At 42.8% G+C, this 21,678-nt stretch overlaps 4 protein-coding genes across 5 annotated transcripts in view; 2 read left to right on the top strand and 2 right to left on the bottom strand.

The window, feature by feature from the left end:
* KIF27 (kinesin family member 27) overlaps positions 1–3,616 on the bottom strand; it is a 107,489-nt gene extending 103,873 nt beyond the window's left edge. Inside the window, exon 1 of the mRNA XM_035303673.3 lies at positions 3,304–3,616. The gene's annotated coding sequence lies outside the window, so the exon portion shown is untranslated. The remainder of the gene's footprint in view (positions 1–3,303) is intronic.
* On the bottom strand, positions 117–19,989 carry QNG1 (Q-nucleotide N-glycosylase 1). Of its 2 annotated transcripts, XM_017972554.4 has the most exons (5): positions 19,824–19,989; positions 19,396–19,486; positions 18,608–18,867; positions 11,155–11,350; positions 117–4,549 (listed from the first exon to the last, which is right to left on the bottom strand). In XM_017972554.4, exons 3-5 carry the CDS (start codon positions 18,779–18,781, stop codon positions 4,317–4,319), a joined length of 603 nt encoding a protein of 200 aa, XP_017828043.1. In that variant the 5' UTR covers positions 18,782–18,867; positions 19,396–19,486; positions 19,824–19,989; the 3' UTR covers positions 117–4,316. The 2 variants fall into 2 exon arrangements, with proteins under 2 accessions (XP_017828043.1, XP_002742836.1); XM_002742790.7 differs by having other exon boundaries at positions 19,396–19,989.
* On the top strand, positions 581–1,029 carry LOC118154460 (histone H2A-Bbd type 2/3; the record flags this gene model as incomplete). The annotated part of the gene is made up of 1 exon (XM_035303730.3): positions 581–1,029. A coding segment is annotated over one exon (282 nt), but the record flags the coding sequence as incomplete, so codon positions are not given.
* On the top strand, positions 2,003–4,551 carry LOC100406284 (uncharacterized). Its single transcript, XM_078367781.1, has one exon. It carries the CDS (start codon positions 3,770–3,772, stop codon positions 4,097–4,099), a length of 330 nt encoding a protein of 109 aa, XP_078223907.1. The 5' UTR covers positions 2,003–3,769; the 3' UTR covers positions 4,100–4,551.
* Positions 19,990–21,678: the final 1,689 nt, after the last annotated feature.

Here is a 21,678-nt window from a genome sequence, read left to right as displayed (position 1 = left end):
AATTGTTTCTTTGAAGTGTTAAAATAGGTCACTCCCATAGCAAGCCCACCCCTTTAGAAACCATGCTGAAACATTTCATGAAAGGATTTAGTAGAAATTATAAAGTAACTATGACACCAGAGAAATTAAAGGCTTTATGTAAGAAAGATTGGCCAGCATTTGAAGTCGGTTGGCCCCCAGAGGGGACCCTAGACAGGTCCTTGTCTCCAGAATAAGGCATGAGGTTACATATAGCGAGCTAGAACACCTTGATCAATTTCCATACATAGACTCGTAGTTGCAGTTAGTGTTAAACCCTCCGAAGTGGCAGAAAGAGCAGGTAGCAACTGTTTTAGTAGCCAAAGGACAGACTGCTAGAAACCACCATCCCCCTCGCCGCCAAGATATGCAGAATCTCAAGGTCCTAGCAGAGACAACTCCCAAAGTTTTGGTCGACCCAGCGGCAGAATAGTTTCTGTCGATAATGCCTCCTCCTCCTCCTCAAGGACTCCCTGTCCCTGGGCCGGAGGCCTCGGCATTCCCACCAGAGCTGCACACCCCTAAAATCCTCCAAAGCAGACAAAAGAGAATGTAAAAAAACTCCGCCCGGGTGGACGTTTTGTTTTCTGTGAGGGAGGTGGAGCGTAGCCTACAGGAAGGCCACTACGCCCAGCGCCTGAGTCCCTCCGCACCAGTCTTCCTCACTGCAGTGATAGAGTACTTGACGGCCCAGATCCTGGAGCTGGCAGGCAATGAGGCCCACAACAACGGAGAGAGGACCATCACTCCGCAACTGCTGGACATGACGTTTCACAACAACGCGCTGCTGAGCACCCTCTTTGACACAACAACCATCTCTCAAGTGGTTCCCGACCAGGACTAGCTGCTGACAACGCCCGACTTCTGGGACCTAGCAGGTCCACTCGTCCGTCCACCCACCCATCAGCTGCTTATGCATCTTTTTTAACACAGACGAAAGGCGGAGAATACTCCCAAGCTGCTTCTAATTGGCTGGAGGAGCATGTTCCTTCAGATTACCAGAACCCCCAAGAGTAAAGAAAAAGGGAGTTCCTAGAAACCCCCCCAGTCTGCCCGCCCGGGCCTGCAATGCAGTGTGCATTCTGTTGAGAAATAGAACGCTGGAAGAAAAAATGTCCACAGTTAACTAAGGAACAGGACGATCCTAAGCAGGAGGATCTAAATGAGCTTGAAGGGGCTGTGTTCAATCTAATGGAAGGGCCACTGGACTAAAAGAGGGGGGCCAGACTCATGCCCCCAAAGAGCCCAGGTCCAGACGACAGCACTGTAACCCCTCCCATCGAAAGGAACAAAGCCAGTGTTGTTAAATCTATTAAAGTGTTAAGAGGACAGACTTTCTTGTACTTAATGAATTGCCCCTGCCCCCTTCTCCAGCAAAACCTGTTGTGCAAATCGAGGGCCACTATCCCATTCAACAAAGGAGACTACCTGCAGCTAAAACTGCCTGAGTCAGGGGTCAGCCAAGCTCTCACTGTCCCTTGGGAAGGAGGGTAGAGAGTTCCTAGCCAGAAGCAGAAGACTAATATTATCGCCCAGGTCAGTGCAGGGTTTGCGTGGCTTTGCACCCAACTTACACACGCAGTTGGGATTCTTGCCAGCAGCGGATTGTTAGTTCACTTAATTGGACTTAAAGAATACCTCCTTAGCATTAGACTAGCCTTGGAAGATCAAAAACTCTTTGCATTTCAATGAGAGAAACCCAGAAGCAAGTGTAACCACTCAATGCACCTGAACCCAGCTTCCCAGGGGCTGAGAAACTCATCATCGATGGGGAGGCATCAGCCTGTGACCATCCCCCAGAAGCTTCTTGCTTGCATGCTGTCTCCGTATGCTGTCAACCTTCTATTAGGAAACCCCACAGCAGTTGGGTGCACAAACAAATGCCTTACTTCGGCACCTGGAGGACTGTGGGTATTAAGTGTCTAAAAGGAAAGCCCTGATTTGCCGAAAAGCAAATGCAATAGCTGAAGCTCACCATCCGGAAGAGGAAATGCAGCCTAGAAGCAGACAGGAAGCAAGCCGCTTGCAAAGTAACAGAACCTGAGATGAAAAAGCAAGTAAGAGAGCTCCTAGGAGTGGTGAGTTTTGTAAATTATGGATTTCCAAACTTTGCAGTACTGGCCAAACCCTTACACACAGTGACAAAGGGAGGAGGGGAAAAGACAAGACACCCCTTGAATAAGGCAGAAGCTAAAAGTGACTTTTGTTAGCCCTGGCTTTAAGGTTAGCCGATTTTAATACACAGCCTTTTCATGCTGTCAAAAAGAAAAAAAAAAAAAAGAAAAAAATAGCAATCAAAGATTCTAGCCTCAACTCTGGGAAAAATTTAAATATCAAAGCACCCCACACAGCAGTGACTCTAATGAATACCAAAAGACCTCATTAGTAAGCCTGCCAAATACCAGGGCCCGCTATGTGCAGCGGTTGTACAAGCCATACATGAGACCACTCGTTTAGGTCAAGAGTCACTTGAAAAGATGCTAGGTCGGTACTTTTACATCTTACACTTATCAGTCTTAACTAAAACTGTGGCACAGTGATGCATTCATTACATGTCGGCAACACAACGTGAAGCAGGGTCCCAACTATTCTCCCTGGCATTCAAGCTTATGGAGCAGCTCTGTTTAAAGATCTCCAGGTAGACTTTACTGAAATATCCAAGTGTAGGGGGGGCATTTATTAGTCCTGGTGTGTACATACTCTGAGTAGGACTGAAAAGGCCCGTGTGCTACTTCGAGATCTTATCCCTAGGTTTGGACTGCCACTGCGCATCAGATCAGACAACGGACCAGCATTTGTAGAGGATTTAGTCCAGAAAACAGCAATGCCCTTAGTATCACCCAGAAACTGCATGCTGCCTACCGACCTCAGAGTTCCAGAAAAGTGGAAAAATGAATCAGACCATCAAAAACAGCTTAAAGAAAGTGTGTCAGGAAAACAAGATTAAAGTAGATGCAGGCACTTCCCTTAGTGTTATTCAAAATTAGAGGCACCCCCTTTAAAAAAAACAGGATATTCCCCTATGAAGTCTTATACCATAAGCCCCCCTCCCCTACTCTAAGCACTCCTAGAAACTCCTCGGGAGTGAGGAGAGATTAAGTAATCATGTGTGGATAAAGGACAGGAGTACAGTCCCTCTAAAGCCACATTAGAAAGGACCTCAGACCCGATCCTGACCAATCCCACAGCTATGAAAGTAAAAGAAATCCCAGCCTGAATCCACCACAGCCGTGTAAAAACCAGCAACACCTGAGACTTGGACCAAGGCAAAAACTGCAGAATCACCTTAAAAAGGACAACAAGCCTTGCTCCAGCCATGTCCTAGAAGCTGGCTGGTCCACACATGGCCGAAGCATGAGGAAATTCATCGTAGGATTTGTTCTTAATATTTAGACTTGTACAGTAGGAGCATTAATTTTAAAGAATGCCTTCAGTATGTACACCAGGTAAAGCGTAAAAGTTACTGCCATTCTTTTGTCCAACAGTTCTCATAAATGTACAGGGACACAGAAAGGAACCTGTTTATATAATGGTACTCAATATAAAGTGTGTAATCCATGAAATGGACAGATAGCTGTGTCACAGGCATCATTAAGCCCTCTTTCTTCCTATTGTCTGTTAAGACAGATAAGCTGTTAATGTATTCAGTCTACTCCGCTAGAGAGAAAAAGAAACCTAAAGAGTCGCCGCTGCCAGCTCACGTAGTGTTCTCTCGCTGCTCCGCTGCCCTACTCCTCTGCCGCTGGTCGCAATGGAAGAAGAAATTGCTGCTCTCGTCATCGACAATGGTTCCGGCACATGCAAAGCTGGCTTTGCTGGGGACGACGCTCCCCAAGCTGTGTTCCCCTCCATTGTCGGGCGCCCTCGGCACCAGGGCATGATGGTCGGCATGGGCCAGAAGGACTCCTACATGGGCGATGAGGCCCAGAGCAAGCGTGGCATCCTGACCCTGAAGTACCCCATCGAGCACGGCATCGTCACCAATTGGGATGACATGGAGAAAATCTGGCACCACACTTTTTACAACGAGCTGCGTGTGGCCCCGGAGAAGCACCCCGTGCTGCTGACCGAGGCCCCCTGAACCATAAGGGAGAATGGGTAATCAATTTCCTCATTCCTATAACCTCTATCATGTTCTTTAAATGTCAAAGCAAAATGTACAGATTATGATATAAAAATGCAGGAGGTTATCTGAATCACAGCACCAAAAAAAAAAAAAAACACACACACAAAAAAAAGAAAAATGAAAAGAAAAGAAAAATGCAAGGGGTTTTCTTTGGATCAGTTTACACTTGAGGTCAATAATATATGCAACGTGTGCGATGAAATGGAATTCCTTTCATATCTTCCCTATGGTCACGAGCATAGTCCCATAAGTAATAATCCAGAAGAATGGAGTTGATCTCTCCATTAGGTTTTTCACCCTTTTGTTCAATAAGCTCCAGAAGACAATCCCGGATCAGCTCAACACACCAAAGCGAGCACCCTCTGATTTCCACCTCTTGCCTGTCTCCATATGAGAGCATTTCTCCTGCAAGGGAGAAAAACAGAAAAATTAATAGTCAATGATACAAAATCTACTTAGAACTTTACTGTAGAACAAAACATGGTGTTTAAATAGTACTCATTTTAAAACTGTAAATCTCAGACTTTATTTATTTATTTTTGAGACAGAGTTTGGCTCTTTTGCCCGGGCTGGAGTAAAGTGGCGTGATCTCGGCTCACTGCATCCTCTGTCCCTCAGGTTCAAGTGATTCTCCTGCCTCAGCCTCCCAAGTAGCTGGCATTACAGGTGTCTGCCACCATGCCTGGCTAATTTTTTGTATTTTTAGTAGAGACAGGGTTTCACCTTGTTGGCAAGGCTGGTCTCGAACTCTTGACTCCAGGTGATGCACCCGCCTTGGCCTCCCAAAGTGCTAGGATTACAAGCATGAGCCACCACACCCGGCTCAGACTTTATTTTTGGTAATTTAAATAGTTTCAAAACGTAGGCACTGATTTTAAATTACAAGTTAAATTCCACAAAGACAGGGGCCACATCTGGCTTGTTTGTCTCAATATTCCCAGAATCTAGCATAGCACCTTGCACATACTAGCTCCCCAATAAATATTTGATAAATTAATAAGTGATCATAAATTTTAAAATATGACTGCTAGTTACTAAAAAGATGGAATTTAAAATTGGGTTTGATACCAGAAAAAAATATTATTGCAGGCTGGGTGCAATGCCTTACGCCTGTAATGCCAGCAATTTGGGAAGCTGAGGCGGGAGGATTACTTGAGCTCAGGAGTTCAAGACCAGCCTGAGCAACATGACAAAAACCTGTCTCTACAAAAAATACAAAAATTGGCCGGGTGTGGTGGCTCACGACTATAATCCCAGCACTTTGGGAGGCCGAGGCGGGTGGATCATGAGGTCAAAAGGTTGAGACCCTCCTGGTCAACAAGGTGAAACCCCGACTCTACTAAAAATACAAAAATTAGCTGGGCATGGTGGTGCGTGCCTGCAGTCCCAGCTACTAAGGGAGGTGGAGGCAGGAGAATTGCTTAAACCCAGGAGGCGGAGGTTGTGGCAAGCCGAGATCGTGCCACTGCACTCCAGTCTGGGTAACAACAGCGAAACTCCGTCTCAAAAAAAAAAAAAAAAAAAATTAGCCAGGCATGGTGGTATGTGCCTGTTGTCCCAGCTACTTGGGAGGCTGAGGTGGGAGGGTCACTTGAGCCCAGAAGACAGAGGTTGCAATTAGCTGAGATCACGCCAGTCTAGGCAACAGAGCCAACCTGATCTCCAAAATAATAAATATTTATTTTGGGAATATCTGATCCTGCAATGTAGGCACTGGCTATGCCTTGCCACTGAGACTAGAGTAGAACTCGTGAACCAATGCCTCAAAGAAGCATGCAGATAAATGCAGCAGTCGGATGCAAACTGTAGTGAGCTAGGTAGTGTATGTAGTCCTATGCAACGGTACTGTATGTTTCCATATTTTTCTTATGACAGAAGTTAGGAAGTTTGATTTTTATGTGAAATTTCCTAATTTTCAAATGTTGGAAACTAAAAATTCTTTACGTCACTGTTCAGGCTAAAGATAACACAACTGTAAGCTGTATTTGGCCTCTGACCACCAATCTGCACCCTTACACAAAGCCTTATAGTACCCAAGAGATCTTGTGATTTTAAGTAGTGTTACTTATGCCCCCTCCATCCAACTCTCCCACAGGCTTAGCAATGGTCAGTGGAACAGGTGGGAAAAAAGCAATTAAAAAGTAAGGAAATGGTCTCTCCATTTCCTTACTTTGCCTCAGGTGCCAGCATAGAAGCCAATACCTTCCTCTTCAGTTTTCCTGTTAATCATTTCCTCGAAATTTGACTATCAACGTGTTAAAATTGCCAAATCAACCAATCGAGTGGCTGGTCATGGAGGGAGATGCTCCCACCCAAGTAGAGCTATTAGATGAGACTGCTGCTCTAGTTCAAGGCTGGACTGTAACCTTGAGGCAGAGGTACCCAGTTAAGCAGCACTCAGATTCCTGACCCAGGATCATAAATGTCTGTTATTTTAACCACTACATTTTAGTGTAATTTGTTACACAGCAGTAGATAATAGGAGTGCATTGAACTGTGGCTCACAAAAAAATGCATTCAAGTCGTAACTCCTGGTAACTGTGAATGTGACTTTGGAAATAGGGACTTTCCAGATGTACTCAGGTGAAGATGAGGTCATACTAGATTAGGATCAGCCTTAAATCCAAAGAAGGAGAGGTGAGACCCTATCTCTACAAAAAATGGAAAAAGTAGCCAGGCATGGTAACATGCACCTCTAGTAGCCCCAGCTACTCAAGAGGCTGAGGCTGAGAAGGGAGGATTGCTAAGCCCAGGAGTTTGAGGTTGCAGTGAGTTATGATCATGCCACTCCAGCCTTGGTGACAGAGTAAGATCCTGTTTCTAAACAAAAGAGAAAGCATGTGAGAAAAGAACAGGATACAAAGGGACAGGAGACACAAGGATAAGAAGGCCATGACTGACATGATGCAGCTACAAACCAAGGAATGCCAGGAACTGCTGAAGCCACAAGGTGCAGGGAAGAGGCAAGGAAGAATTATTCCCAAGAGCCTTTAGAGGAAGGATGGTCCTGCCAACATCTTGATTTCAGACCCCAGCCTCCAGAACTGTAAGATAATACATTTCTGTTGCTTGAAGCCATCTAGTTTGTGGTAATTTGTTCTGTCAGCCCTAGGAAACTACAGCAACTTACAGTATGGGACAGAACATGGACTTCAGACAGAAAAAGACATTTGAGTGGACTGACAAACACAGCGTCAGGGAAGGTCACATGGCCTATATATTTGGTCTAAAAGCTGGCCCTGGAATCACAGTGAAAAGGTACATTTAGTCAAATTGCATTGTTAGTCTTTATAACTGGCCAAGTACTATGTCTTTGGTGAAGAGATGTAAAGAGAGTGCACAGTTTGTGATTTCCGCACATTAATTTTGTATCCTGAGACTTTGCTGAAGTTGCTTATCATCTTAAGATTTTGGGCTGAGACGATGGGGTCTTCTAAATATACAATCATGTCATCTGCAAATAGAGACAATTTGACTTCCTCTTTTCCTAATTGAATACTTTTATTTCTTTTTCTTGCCGGATTGTTCTGGCTAGAACTTCCAATACTATGTTGAATAGGAATGGTGAAAGAGGGCACCCTTGTCTACTGCCAGATTTCAAAGGGAATGCTTCCAGTTGTTGCCATTCAGTATGATATTATCTGTGGGTTTGTCGTAAATAGCTTTTATTGAAATGCAAATCAAAACCATATTAAGATACCATCCAACACCAGTTAGAATGGCAATCATTAAAAAATCTGGAGACAACAGATTCTGGAGAGGATGTAGAGAAACAGAAATGCTTTTACACTGTTGGTGGGAGTATAAATTAGTTCAATCATTGTGGAAGACAGTGTGGCGATTCCTCAAGGATCTAGAAATAGAAATACCATTTGACCCAGCAATCCTGTTACTGGGTATATACCCAAAGGATTATAAATCATTCTATTATAAAGACACATGCATACGTATGTTCATTGCAGCACTCTTCACAGTAGCAAAGACCTAGAACCAACTCAAATGCCCATGAATGATATACTGGATAAAGAAAATGTGGCACATATACACCATAGAATACCATGCAGCCATAAAAAAGGGTGAGTTCACGTCCTTTGCAGTGATATGGATGAATGTGGAAACCATCATTCTCAGCAAACTAATGCAAGAACAGAAAACCAAACACTGCATGTTCTCACTCATAGGCGAGTGTTGAACAATGAGAACACATGGACACAGGGAGGGGAACATCACACAATGATGTCTGATGGTGGGTAGGGCGCTGGGGAGGGATAGCAGGGGGTGGGGAGATTGGAGAGGGATAACATTGAGAGAAATACCTAATGTGGGGGATGGGGGAATGGAGGCAACAAACCACCATGGCATGTGTATACCTATGTAACAATCCTGCAAGATCTGCACATGTACCCCAGAAATTAAAGTATAATAAAAAAAAGGAAAAAAAGGTTTTAAATTACTAAATAAAATGTTAAAATCATGAAAAAGAAAAAAAGAGAGGGTGGACAGAAGTCCACCTTTCAAGAGCTGTCCCAGAGATACCCAGATAAGGGGAGAAGGGAAGGAATAAAAATGAAGCACATCCTCAAGTTTGGAAGTACCATTGGAAGCCAGTTAAGGAATGTCCTACCTCACCTAGTCCAACTAAGCTGGCCCTAGATTTCACTTAACGTAGTTTTTGAAAATCAGTACACTATGCTTATGTCTGTTACATTACATTTACAGTTTCTGTTTACTTTTCTCTAGTTTTGCAGTAAAATACTTTTTGGAAAACAAAATCCAAATTTTGCTTAAATGAACTAAGTGGCAAAAGAATTTGCCTACCCTAGCTAAGGATAGCAGAGTACCCTTTTAGAAGCAAGGAATAAATGGAGGCAGTAAAGGCTGCTGAAAGAGACTGGAAAAGAGCCTCTGGAGTTGAAATGAATAGGAGAAGAAAACTCTGACATCTCTGTACAACTATGCTGGATGATCCTGTCTCACTAAGATTTTTCTCATAGTAGCAGAGACAATTAAGTGCTATAAAAACTCAGAAGGAGATGGACAAATCACTATAAGCAAGGACAGAATTTGAGTAAAGCCTCTGTGTATGTAGGAGTTGAATTGATAAAAAGAAAATTTGGACAACAGAAATCATGTAAGAGAATGCTCAGAGACAGAAATAAATATTGTATATGTATGTGGGCCAAAAAAAAAAAAAAAAAGACAGCTCGATATGGCCGTATGAAAAATAAACACTGATTGTCCCTTTTAAAGGTATCCAATGATTAATGACACTTGACATGAGCATTATGACAAAAAAAAAAAAAATAGTATGTTCTTTTTCAAATGAGGAAAAGAAGACAAAATAGATTGCCCAAGGCAGCATAAAAACCCAGAATAGCCAACCATAGAAATAATGGTACTTTTATATTCTGTATTATTCTGATTTGGGGAGATTCAAATCTATTTCACAAGAGGAAGTTATTCAATCATAGAATCTACTTCTCTTAAAAAATACATAAAGGGCCGGGCACAGTGGCTCATGCCTGTAATCCCAGCACTTTGGGAGGCCAAGGCAGGCGGATCACCTGTTGAGAGTTCAAGACCAACCTGACCAACATGGAGAAACCCTGTCTCTACTAAAAATACAAAAATTTTCCAGGCGTGGTAGTGCAAGCCTATAATCCTAGCTACTTGGGAGGCTGAGGCAGGAGAACTGCTTGAACCCAGGAGGCAGAGGTTGCAGTGAGCTGAGATCATGCCATTGCGCTCCAGCCTGGGCAACAAGAGCAAGACTCTGTTTCAAAAAAAAAAAAATACAACAGGGTGGGCGCGGTGGCTCAAGCCTGTAATCCCAGAACTTTGGGCGGCTGAGGTGGGTGGATCATGAGGGTTAAGAGATCGAGACCATCTTGGTCAACATGGTGAAACCCCGTCTCTACTAAAAATACAAAAAATTAGCTGGGCATGGTGGCACGTGCCTGTAATCCCAGCTACTCAGGAGACTGAGGCAGGAGAATTGCTTGAACCTAGGAGGTGGAGGTTGCGGTGAGCCGAGATCGTGCCATTGCACTCCAGCCTGGGTAACAAGAGCGAAACTCCATCTCAAAAAAAAAAAAAAAAAAAAACATAAAGGAGCCAAATGCAGTGGCTCACACCTGTAATGTCAGCACTTTGGAAGGCTGAAGTGGGAAGACTGCTTAAGCCCAGGAATTGGAGACCAGCCTGGGCAACATATTTTTAAAAGAAAACAGTAGCAGAAAATACTGTACCTAAAAGAGAAATTAACATGAAAATTATATAATTTCTTTTCCTCATAAAAAGGATTGTTTAAAATACAAAAAGCTAATTTTCATACAAACTTTTCAACCCAATTACCTATGCTTGCTTATAAACCGTAAGGCTCCTAGTCTTGACATCAATAATCATAGCCAATAATGGTGAATAAGCCTAGAGAAGTAAGTGACTTGTACAAGATAACCCAGTGCAGATCTTGGAGTCTCTTCACTCAAAATCTGATTCATATTACCTAACTTTCAGCCTATCCTCCATATCACCATGTAGTGTACTCTTTTTTTTTTTTTTGAGATGGAGTTTTCGCTCGTTACCCAGGCTGGAGTGCAATGGCGTGATCTCGGCTGACCGAAACCTCTGACTCCTGGGATCAGGCAATTCTCCTGCCTCAGCCGCCTGAGTAGCTGGGATGTAGTGTGCTCTTAAGCTTAATTAACGCTCTTCATATACTATACCTGATGAAATGTCAGTGTTACATACTTTCATGCAACATAAATTTAGGTTTCATTAGGCTATGAAATTATAATGTTAAATAGCACAGTTTTCTACAATATCCACATTTCACAGTGTAAACAAAAATAAAAATCATTTTCTCCACATTTTGTCTTTGCATTTCCTTTACATATACTATGAACAATGAATAGTACTTTTTTTTAAAGTAAAGGAGACCTTTTGTAAAAGAAACCAAACCAAGACTCAACAATTCACAGTGTAACAAAGAATGACTTAAAGCTGCAAACCTTTGAGAAGCTTCTTCAGTAGTTCAGCAGAGTATTTCAGGGCTCCAAGATGAGCAAGAACCTGAGGTAATCTATAATCAGCAAACATGGTGATACTGGAGATGTCCTTAAAGCAGCCATCTCCTTTTCCTTCCAATACACTCCATGTATCTGCTACAAGGATCTGGGCTCGCTTATAAAAAGAAACTCTTTTCCCCTGAAAAAGAAAATATAAATGTTATCTGTAATCTCAGCACTCTGAAAGCTTTATATATGCTATTTTTTAAAGGTGCAGGTTGAAACATTTTTAAAAAGGAAGAATAATCTTACTTTGTTGGTAAGAATTTATAGATTGACCGGGCGCCATGGCTCCTGCCTGTAATCCCAGCACTTTGGGAGGCTGAGGTGGGCATATTGCTTGAGCCTAGGAGTTCAAGACCAGCCTGACCAACATGATAAAACTCTACTAAAAATACAAAAATTAGTCAGGTGTGGTGACAGGTACCTGTAATCCCAGCTACTCGGGGAGGCTGAGGCATGAGAATTACGTGAATCCAGAGAACAGAGGTTGCAATGAGCTGAGATCACCACACTGCACTCTGTCTCAAAATAAATAAATAAATAAATAAATAAGAATAATCATCCATAAGCTCAGGTCTGAAGAGAACCACAAGATTCATTTTTAACTGTTTCCTTTTAGACAATATGATTAATTTGTTTTATAGACAAAGACATTAAATGATCAACAGCTAGAAAATTATCAAATTTATCAATTTTGGAAATGGTCAAGGTTGATATGTAAGTCCAAATGTGAAAATAAAATAGCCACACCAGGTGCGGTGGCTCACACCAGTAATCCCAGCACTTTGGGAGGCTGAAGCAGGTGGATTACCTGAGGTCAGGAGTTCAAGACCAGTGTGACCAATATGAATAAACCCTGTCTTTACTTAAAATACAAAATTAGCCAGGCGCAGTGGCTCAAGCCTGTAATCCCAGCACTTTGGGAGGCCGAGGCGGGTGGATCACAAGGTCAAGAGATCGAGACCATCTTGGTCAACATGGTGAAACCCCGTCTCTACTAAAAATACAAAAAATTAGCTGGGCATGGTGGCACATGCCTGTAATCCCAGCTACTCAGGAGACTGAGGCAGGAGAATTGCCTGAACCCAGGAGGCGGAGGTTGCAGTGAGCCGAGATCGTGCCATTGCACTCCAGCCTGGGTAACAAGAGCGAAACTCTGTCTCAAAAAAAAGAAAAAATTAGCAGGGTATAGTGGCGCATGCCTATAATTCCAGCTACTCGGGAGGCTGAGACAGGAGAATTGCTTGAACCTGGGAGGCAGAGGCTGAGGTGTGCCAAGATCGCTCTGCTGCATTCCAGCCCAGGCAACAAGAGCAAAACTCTGCCTTAAAAAAAAAAAAAGAAAGAAAATATATAGAAAAGACAAATTTAACCAAGCATTATAAGGTAGCGAGTTATAATTTAACTCAAAAATTCTAGCCAACAAAAATTCTAGCCAAGTGTGGTGGCTTACACCTATAATCCCATCAATTTCGGAGGCTGAAGCAGGAGGATTGTTTGAAGCCAGAAGTTCAAGACCAGCCTGGGCAACGGTAAAACCTCATCTCTACAAAACACAGCAAAATCCCGTCGCTATCAAAAAATATATATATTTTTAATTACCCAGGCATGATGGTACATGCCTGTAGTTTCAGCTACTCACCAGGCTGAGGCAGGGGGATTGCTTGAGCCTGGGAGGTAGAGGCTACAGTGAGCTATGATCACATCACTGAACTCCAGCCTGGGCAACTGAGACTCTCTATCTCAAAAAAAAAAAACTTCCGTAAATCTACAAATGCAAATCAGCCTACACTATGAGATAATTACAATCTACTACTAGCCCCAATGGTAATAACCTTAAATCATGTTTTATAAATGTTTATCAATATTACAAGCTCCCAAAATATATCCTGACCACCTTGGAGGAGAATATTTTAACTAGTAAATGAAATAAACAGATAAATATGAGACTAAAATTTTAAGGAAAGGCTCTATACAAAAATTCATTAAGATGATACTACAGATTGTTTACCAAGAAAACTCCAGTGATACTGTTAAAATAAGAAATAACGTAACATTGCTTAACCTTAAGACATGCCTTTTGCAAGAGTTCCAGACCTACTTTTATTATACTAAATAAATTAAAACTTCTAAAGCTACATTTAAGAAAGTCAGAATATGTTTTCCAGGGCAAACATACATGCTCTTTTTCTGATGTGGTGTAATGTCTCTAAATTAAATTGAGGGGCTGAAGGATCAAATCACAATTTAAAACATTCCTACATTATGCTATCACCCTATATTCCCAAACCTATCTAAATATGACAACTAAATATACACACACACACACACACACACACACAATTTCAAAATACCTATGGCTGGGCACAGCGGCTCATGCCTGTAATCCTAGCACTTTGGGAGGCCAAGGTGAGTGGATCACCTGAGGTCAGGAGTTCGAGACCAGACTGGCCAACATGGCGAGACCCCGTCTTTACTAAAAATAACAAAAATTAGCTGGGCACGATGTTGGGCAACTATAATCCCAGCAACTCAGGAGGCTGAGGCAGGAGAACCGCTTGAACCTAGGAGACGAAGGTTGCAGTGAGCCAAGAACGAGCCATTGTACTCCAGCCTAGGCAACAAGAGCAAAAATCTCTGTCTGAAATAACAATAATAATAATTATTATATATATATATGATTTAAATATGACAACCTGGCAATTGTTCCTCTATATACACTGGATTTATATATGGCAACCAGGTTTCTAGTTCAAATCTAGTTTATAAAACAGCAAGACATAAGACTCAATTTATAAATGTCTATCAAATACAATTACTACACCATAAAGTTTATAATAGATAGAAGCCATTATCTGCTATTTTTAACAAGATTCATAGAGCAAAAATGAAAAAAACCTAGGAATCAAACTTATATAACAACCTACAGAGGGGAAAAAATAATAAAAATAAAAATAACAAAATCAGTGCTAGCGTCTAAGAAAACAAATTTTCATGTGACTGCTGTTTCCATAGTAGCAGACTAGTCTATATAAATAATAGGTTATAACAGATTTAATATTTTAAGATTAAAAAAGGACAAAAAGATTTAAGTGAGGAATCTAAAAATAAATTCAAATAATCTATAAAACATTTTCTTAGTAAGCTCATTATGGTTTTAGAAATCAAATGATTTTATAATCAAATTCTGGATCTCTAAAATACTAACTGGTATCACTAAAAATACTAGTAAATCTCCAAATAACTGTTCCCTACATGTTTCATGATATTGCTTTGTGATTAAATAGTTTCTCAACAGCACCTTTATAAAATAACTGTCAATAAAAAGCTCTATGACCATGAGTTAATTTTTTTGTTTGTTTTTTTTTAGACAAGGCCTCACTGCCACCCAGGCTAGAATTCAGTGGCTCAATCACAGCTCACTGCAGCCTTGACCTCCCTGGGCTCAAGCAATCCTCCCAACTCAGCCTCCTAAATAGTTGGGACTACAGGTGTGTATCACCAAGCCCAGTTAACTTTTTTGTTATTTTGCAGAGATGGGGTTTCACCACGTTGCTCAGGCTGGTTTTGAATTCCTGGGCTCAAGTGATCTACCTGCTTTGGCCTCCCAAAGTTCTAGGATTACAGGCAAGAGCCATCACATCGGGCCAGTTAAGTTTCCTGAAAAAATTTTTCCATAATTTTATCATGAATAATAGAAAGTTCAAGGATTACAAATACTTAAGAACAACACAGGCCCAGTGCAGTGGCTCACACCTGTAATCCCAGCACTTTGGGAGGGCGAGGCTGGCAGATCACCTGAGGTCAGGAGTTCAAAACCAGCCTAGCCAACACAGTGAAACCCTGCCTCTATAAAAATTAGCCAGACATGATGGTAGGTGCCTGTAATCCTAGCTACTTAGGAGTTGAGGTGGGAGAATCACTTGAACCCAAGAGGCAGAGGTTGCAGTGGGCTGAGATTGTTCCACTGCACTCCAGCGTGGGTGACAGAATAACACTCCGCGTCAAAAAAAAAAACAAAGGCCAGTCGCAGTGGCTCATGCCTGTAGTCCCAGCACTTTGGGAGGCCGAGGCTGGTAGATCACCTGAGGTCAGGAGTTTGAGACCAGCCTGGCCAACACAGTGAAACTCCATCTCTACTAAAATAAAAAGATTAGCCAGGTGTAGTGGTGCATGTCTCTAATCCCAACTACTCAGGAGGCTGAAGCAGGAGAATTGCTTGAATCCAGGAGGTGGAGGTTGCAGTGAGCCAAGATCACACGACTGAAGTCCAGCCTGGGCAACAGAGCAAGACTCCAGAGACTCCGTCTCAAAACCAACCAACCAACCAACCAACCAACCAACCAACCATAAAACGTTATCTATTGAAACATCAAAAAGCTTATGTTCTTCATATGTATTTATCAGTATGTCACAGTAACAATAAGAAAGTCAATTTGTTAATTAGAATTTTATTTATTTATTTATTTTTATTTTTTTTGAGACAGAGTTTCGCTCTTGTTGCCCAGGCTGGAGTGCAATGGCGCGATCTTGGCTCACTGCAACCTCTGCCTCCTGGGTTCAGGCAATTCTCCTGCCTCAGCCTCCTGGGTAGCTGGGATTACAGGCACGCGCCACCATGTCCAGCTAATTTTTTGTATTTTTAGTAGAGACGGGGTTTCACCATATTGACCAGGATGGTCTCAATTTCTTGACCTCGTGATCCACCAGTCCCGGCCTCCCAAAGTGCTGGGATTACAGGCTTGAGCCACCGCGCCCAGCCGGAATTTTTACAAAGTTACTGCATTACTCTAAATCAAAGTAAACTGAAGAGCTTAAAAAATAGCTCTTTCGGCCGGGTGCGGTGGCTCAAGCCTGTAATCCCAGCACTTTGGGAGGCTGGGACGGGTGGATCACAAGGTCAAGAGATTCAGACCATCCTGGTCAACATGGTAAAACCCCGTCTCTACTTAAAATACAAAAAAAAGTTTGCTGGGCATGGTGGCGCGTGCCTGTAATCCCAGCTATTCAGGAGGCTGAGGCAGGAGAATTGCCTGAACCCAGCAGGGGGAGGTTGCGGTGAGCCGAGATCACGCCATTGCACTTCAGCCTGGGTAACAAGAGCAAAACTCTGTCTCAAAAAAAAAAAAAAAAAAAGCTCTTTCACCTACTGATCAGGATCTTTGAGGGTGTTTAGAAATACATTCAAATTTTAAGCCTTCTAAGTGATTCTGGGGCATAGCCAGGTTGAGAAATCACTCATCAAAATCTGTCTAAATTAAAAATTGTCAACTTTATTAATCTGTTCATGTCTAAAAATGAATGATAATCTCAGTAAATATATATTAAAAACATATGACTATTTTGTGCAAATTGTTTATTTTCATTTATTTTGGAGACAGGACAAGGTCTTGCTCTGTCTTCCAGGCTGGAGTACAATGGAACAATCATAGCTCACTGCAGCCTCCACCTCCTGGACTCAAGCAATACTCCTGCCTCAGCCTCCTGAGTAGCTAGGAAAGGACCACAGGCATGCCACCATACCTGGCTAATTCTTAAATTTTTTGTAGAAATGGAGTCTCTCCATGTTGCCCAGGCTGGTCTTGAACTCCTGGGCTCAAGCAATCCTCTTACCTCAACCACCCTAACTTGAGGTTAGGAGTTTGCGACCAGCCTGGCCAAGATGGTGAAACCCTGTTTCTACAAAAAGTAAAAAATTAACAATTAGCTGGGCATGGTGGCAGGTGCCTGTAATTCCAGTTACTTGGGAGGCTGAGGCAGGAGAATCATTTGAACCCAGGAAGGCTGCAGTAAGCCAAGATCTCACCACTTCACTCCAGAGTGAAACTGCATCTCAAAAAAAAAAAAAAAAAATCAGACTTAAAATTAATCTATATTTTGGTACATTTTTTAAAAATTGAACTTTTCAGCTAGGCAAAAGCAAAGCACTGTGCTATAAATGAAATTCAGCAAATGTTTGCTAAATCAATATTATAATCTACAAAAAAATTTACTCCTTTCACCCACAAAAATAAAAACTCATGACAACTTGAAAGTAAGCAAACTACATGGTGTCCTGAAGTCACATTAAACTTAACCTACCCCTTCCTCTACTACAACTGAACTGATTCTACAATACATAGACTATTAGTCACGTGGATGGCAGCTGGATTTTTTTTTTTTTTGAGATGGAGTCTCACTCTTATCACACAGGCTGGAGTGCAATGGCATGATCTCGGCTCACTGCGATCTCTGCCTCCTGTGTTCATGTGATTCTCCTGCCTCTACCTCCCAAGTAGCTGGGATTACAAGCGCCCACCACCACGTTCGGTTAATTTTTGTATTTTCAGTAGAAACAAGAGTTTTACCATGTTGACCAGGTTGGTCTTGAACTCCTAACCTCAAGTGATCTGTCCACCTCGGCCTTCCAAAGTGCTGGCATTACATGTGTGAGCCACCACACCTGGCCAATTTATTTTTTATTTAATTTTTTTGAGACGGAGTCTAGTTCTGTCACCTAGGCTGGAGTGCAGTGGCGTGATCTCAGCTCACTGCAACCTCCATCTCCCAGTTTTAAGAGATTCCAAAAGAATCTGGCAAAAACAAAATCCAGGTGTAGCCTGGGAAGGTGTAACAAAATGATCATCATTTTACAAGTATATCTATTTAATTTCTTTGTGCCAAAAAAAATCGTTCAAGTATGCTTTATGAAAAAGAAAACACAAAATATATATATACAGTACACTTAACTTTGCAAGAAATACTTTTTTTTTTTTTTTTGGAGATAGAGAGTATGTCGTTGTCTCACCCAGGCTGGAGTGCAGTGGTGCAATCTCAGCTCACTGTAGCCTCCACCTCCTGGGTTCAAGCGATTCTCCCACCTCAGCCTCCCAAGTAGCTGGGATTAGAGGCATACAACACTACACCGGGCTAATTTTTGTATTTTAGTAGGGATGGGATTTCACCATATTGACCAGGCTGGTCTCAAACTCCTGACCTCAGGTGATCCACCAGCCTCGCCTCCCAAAGTGCTGGGATTACAGGAGTGAGCCACTGTGCCCGGCCAGAAATACTTTTTGTTAGGAAGTTTTGCATACATCTGATCTTCATTCAATAAAGTAAACTTTTTGAAGTACTAAAGAGACCTAATTATCCATAAGGAGAACATTACATGGAGGGTTCCACGTTTTTTAGGTTTGAAACATTTTAAAAGAAAAAAAAATACAAAAGAATGAAATACACTGATTAGAAAACATAAGAAATGACTTCAAAACTACCAAATTTTGTTACTGTTTATTCCACAAGGAATACACTTAAAAATTTTAAGTTTTTATTCTCAAAATGAGTTCTGGAAGTAAAAGAGTTAACTCTGAGATGACTAAGACCTCTAAAGTCCCCAACAGAAGCAACTCACCCCAAACACAGTCACATCTCTGTAAGAAGGAAAACTTTCAACGACAAGGTGCATTAACTTCTGTGCACTATTCTCACTTTCTCTAATGCAGTTAAGAAAAGAGCCACCAAACTTCTCCAGCAGAATTTTCCCGGTTTCATTGAGAATCCGATGCCTCTCTTCTGTTAAAGGCATGGAAACATCTGTGTCAGAACGAAGTATATTTCGAACCTGATCCAGGGTCACTGTAGCGTAGTATGAGGCACTAGTTATTGGTATACCTTTAGTGAAAAAATAAAATTCAGAGGATCAATGTCATACTTTTATATTCATTAAACCCTTGCTTTTTATAACATGTAATTAATATGAAACCAAATAAGTGTTATAGGAATGCACCGAAAGTGGCTGAATAAAAAAATCACAAGCAAAACTCTCATTTGCTACTCGTCTGTACTTATTCACCCACTTCTAACTACTGCAATATTGTATCAGATTTATTTTGAGTAAACTGCTTTATAACATCAGTCCTTTTGTTCTTCAGGTGTAATTCAAATGGCATTCTTTACAAAACTGACTTTTATACTACGGTAACTTCCATGCTGCGATGATAAATATTAAGATCATTTCCCACTAAAATCCTTCCCTTTTCATACTTCTATTTTAAGCAGAAGGACTTGCAACGAAGAACTTCAGGTTTGCTTCCTATTATTCCATCTTCCAACCCGCTCCTTGGAACCCCTCTACACCTCCCCCCCAAGTAAATGGAAATCTCAAAAACTGTTGGGACCCACGGCGTGGATGGCACCAACCTTCGTCGAGGGCTCTGTTGACGGCGGCGCACAGGGACCAGTACCCACTGTACGTTCTCCCTCTGTACCTCACCACACACTTGTGCTCGTCCTGCTCGGACCAAAAGGAGAAGTTGAGCGTATCCGTCACGAACACCCAGTTGACCGCGGCCTCGTCGGCCGCCCTGGGATTCAGCTCATGAAGGGCTTTCCACCCCTCCACGCGCAGCTCTGGCCCCGCCGCCTTGGCCAGCAGCAACTCTGCCACCCTCCGTACGCCTCCGCTGTCGATAAACACATCCCGACTGTTTTCTGCAATGAATTTAGCGGATTCCCTGGGATTTAGGAGCCCGTCCATTCTGCCTTTTGGGACTCGCCGGGCCAAACTTTTTTCCCTCCCCAGGCGGGTCAAGGTCCAGGGTCCCTAGGCGCCTTGCGCTCCTACTAACCGCGAGATCACAGGGCCTAAAGTGGGTCCCGCCCTGCTAGGGAGTGGCGCTGAGAACTTAGTGTAGCCAAGGTAATGGTCCTCTTCCGCGGCCCTCCCCTGATTAGGAAACCGAACAGGCCGCGGGGCAAAGCGGGGCCCGAAGCCGTAAGCACTTCCGGTAAAGCGACCCCGTTAACGCTCTCTCGGGCGCGCTCCCAGGCGCCGCTTCCGGTTCCGAAAGTCCGAAAACTGCCAAGGGTCCGGCCCTTAACGGCCGTGAGTTGCCCGCCCTGGGAGGTGCCTGGCTTTGCCATCTTGTGCCTTTCCCCACCCCACTTCGGACAGGTGGGACTCGAAGACTGAGTCTCGCCGCGGTGGCCTGGGTCGCGATGCCTTCACCCGGCTCCCGCCCCTTTCCTTTCCTGCGGCTTGGGCAAGACGCCCTAGGCAACGCCCCACATCCGGGTTCCTGGGCCTCGAGGAGCATTATGGCGGTGGATCTGTGTGCTAAGGGCTGAACCACCTCCAGACTGGGACATGGGGTGGCGGTTTCCCCTCCCCAAGCCCCAGGGAGTCTGCTTTTTTTTTTTTTTTTTTTTTGTAATCTCGCCAGTGAATACCTGGCCCCGTTTGGGCAAACCAACGTTTAGGATTAGTTGGAAGGTTTAGAGAAATAGATAAGGAAATAAATGTATTAAACTGTTAACTTTGTGTGCCTGACAGTGTAGTGTACTTAAGTACTAAATCTCACCTAGGTTGGATCATGACAACAGCGACTAGCGACTATAGTGATAACCCTTTTGCAAGTGAAGCTGAGTGGTTCATCGATTAGCTCCAATCACAGCAGTGGTTTGGGCTAGGATTTGAACCTTTGATAACTGAGCCCCCTAAACCGAGGGCACTTTATGAGCCAATCACCAGTGCCAACCATTCTCGTCAGTCAAGTAGTGACTATATCAGTGGCCCCACTGAGAAGACATTAAAGATGAGGAAATAAGTGTCTCACAACTGCAAACTTAAAAGAGTACCTTATATTAGGAGAGAGGTATAGAAGCCAATTTAGCGATGATCCAAATTTGTCTGATGATGAAGTATTAGTATAAAGGTGTGCATTTTTATTCCCTTTTGGAGACTTACTTAAATCTCCATGGATAACGTTCACATCTTTGAAAATAACCTATTAAAAATAAACATCAGTACTTATCTCTAGTTACAGAAAAATGTCTTCCTTGGATTTTTGGAGGATTTGGAGCTTTTAAATTTGTTTGTTTGAGACAGAGTCTCACTCTGTCGCCCAGGCTGGAGTGCAGTGGCGCGATCTCGGCTCACTGCAACCTCCTCCTCCTGGGTTCAAGTAATTCCCCTGCCTCAGCCTCCCGAGTAGCTGTGGTTACAGGCGCCTGCCACTACGCCCAGCTAATTTTTGTATTTTTAGTAGAGACAGCGTTTCACCGTGTTGGCTAGGCTGGGCTGGTACTCCTGTCCTCAGGCAATCCACACGCCTCAGTCTCCCAAAATGCTGGGATTACAGGTGTGAGCCACCATGCCCATCCCCAAGGAACTTTTAAAATGGACAGCTGTTACCCTAGAAAAGCAGATCTTCATCCCTTCAGTTTCTTCATTTTGGTAAGAAAAAGGAACTTTTTTCTTTTTTTTTTTAATCTGCCTGCCTCGGCCCTCTAAAGTACTGGGGTACTGGGTGTGAACTATCACACCCAGTTAATATTTTTCAATGAATAAATTACTCCAATAAATACTTTAATCTCGCCAGTGAATACCTGGCCCCGTTTGGGCGAACCAACGTTTAGGATGAGGAAATAAATGTATTAAACTGTTAAATTAACTTTGTATGCCTGACAGTGTACTTAAGTACT

Source organism: Callithrix jacchus, chromosome 1, assembly GCF_049354715.1.
Source record: "Callithrix jacchus isolate 240 chromosome 1, calJac240_pri, whole genome shotgun sequence".
Lineage (NCBI taxonomy): Eukaryota > Metazoa > Chordata > Mammalia > Primates > Cebidae > Callithrix > Callithrix jacchus.
The sequence above is the reverse complement of the archived record's forward strand: the minus strand, read 5'-3'. Positions and strand labels throughout refer to the sequence as shown.

Excerpts from the sequence above, each read along its gene's own strand:
- QNG1 (XM_002742790.7), bottom strand. The coding sequence starts at position 19,732 with ATGGACGGGCTCCTAAATCCCAGGGAATCCGCTAAATTCATTGCAGAA. Across the intron at positions 18,868-19,395 it reads CAACAGAGCCCTCGACGAAG|GTATACCAATAACTAGTGCC; the intron begins GTTGGTGCCATC and ends TTTTCACTAAAG. Across the intron at positions 11,351-18,607 it reads GAGATGTGACTGTGTTTGGG|GGGAAAAGAGTTTCTTTTTA; the intron begins GTGAGTTGCTTC and ends TTTCTTTTTCAG.
- LOC100406284 (XM_078367781.1), top strand. The coding sequence starts at position 3,770 with ATGGAAGAAGAAATTGCTGCTCTCGTCATCGACAATGGTTCCGGCACA.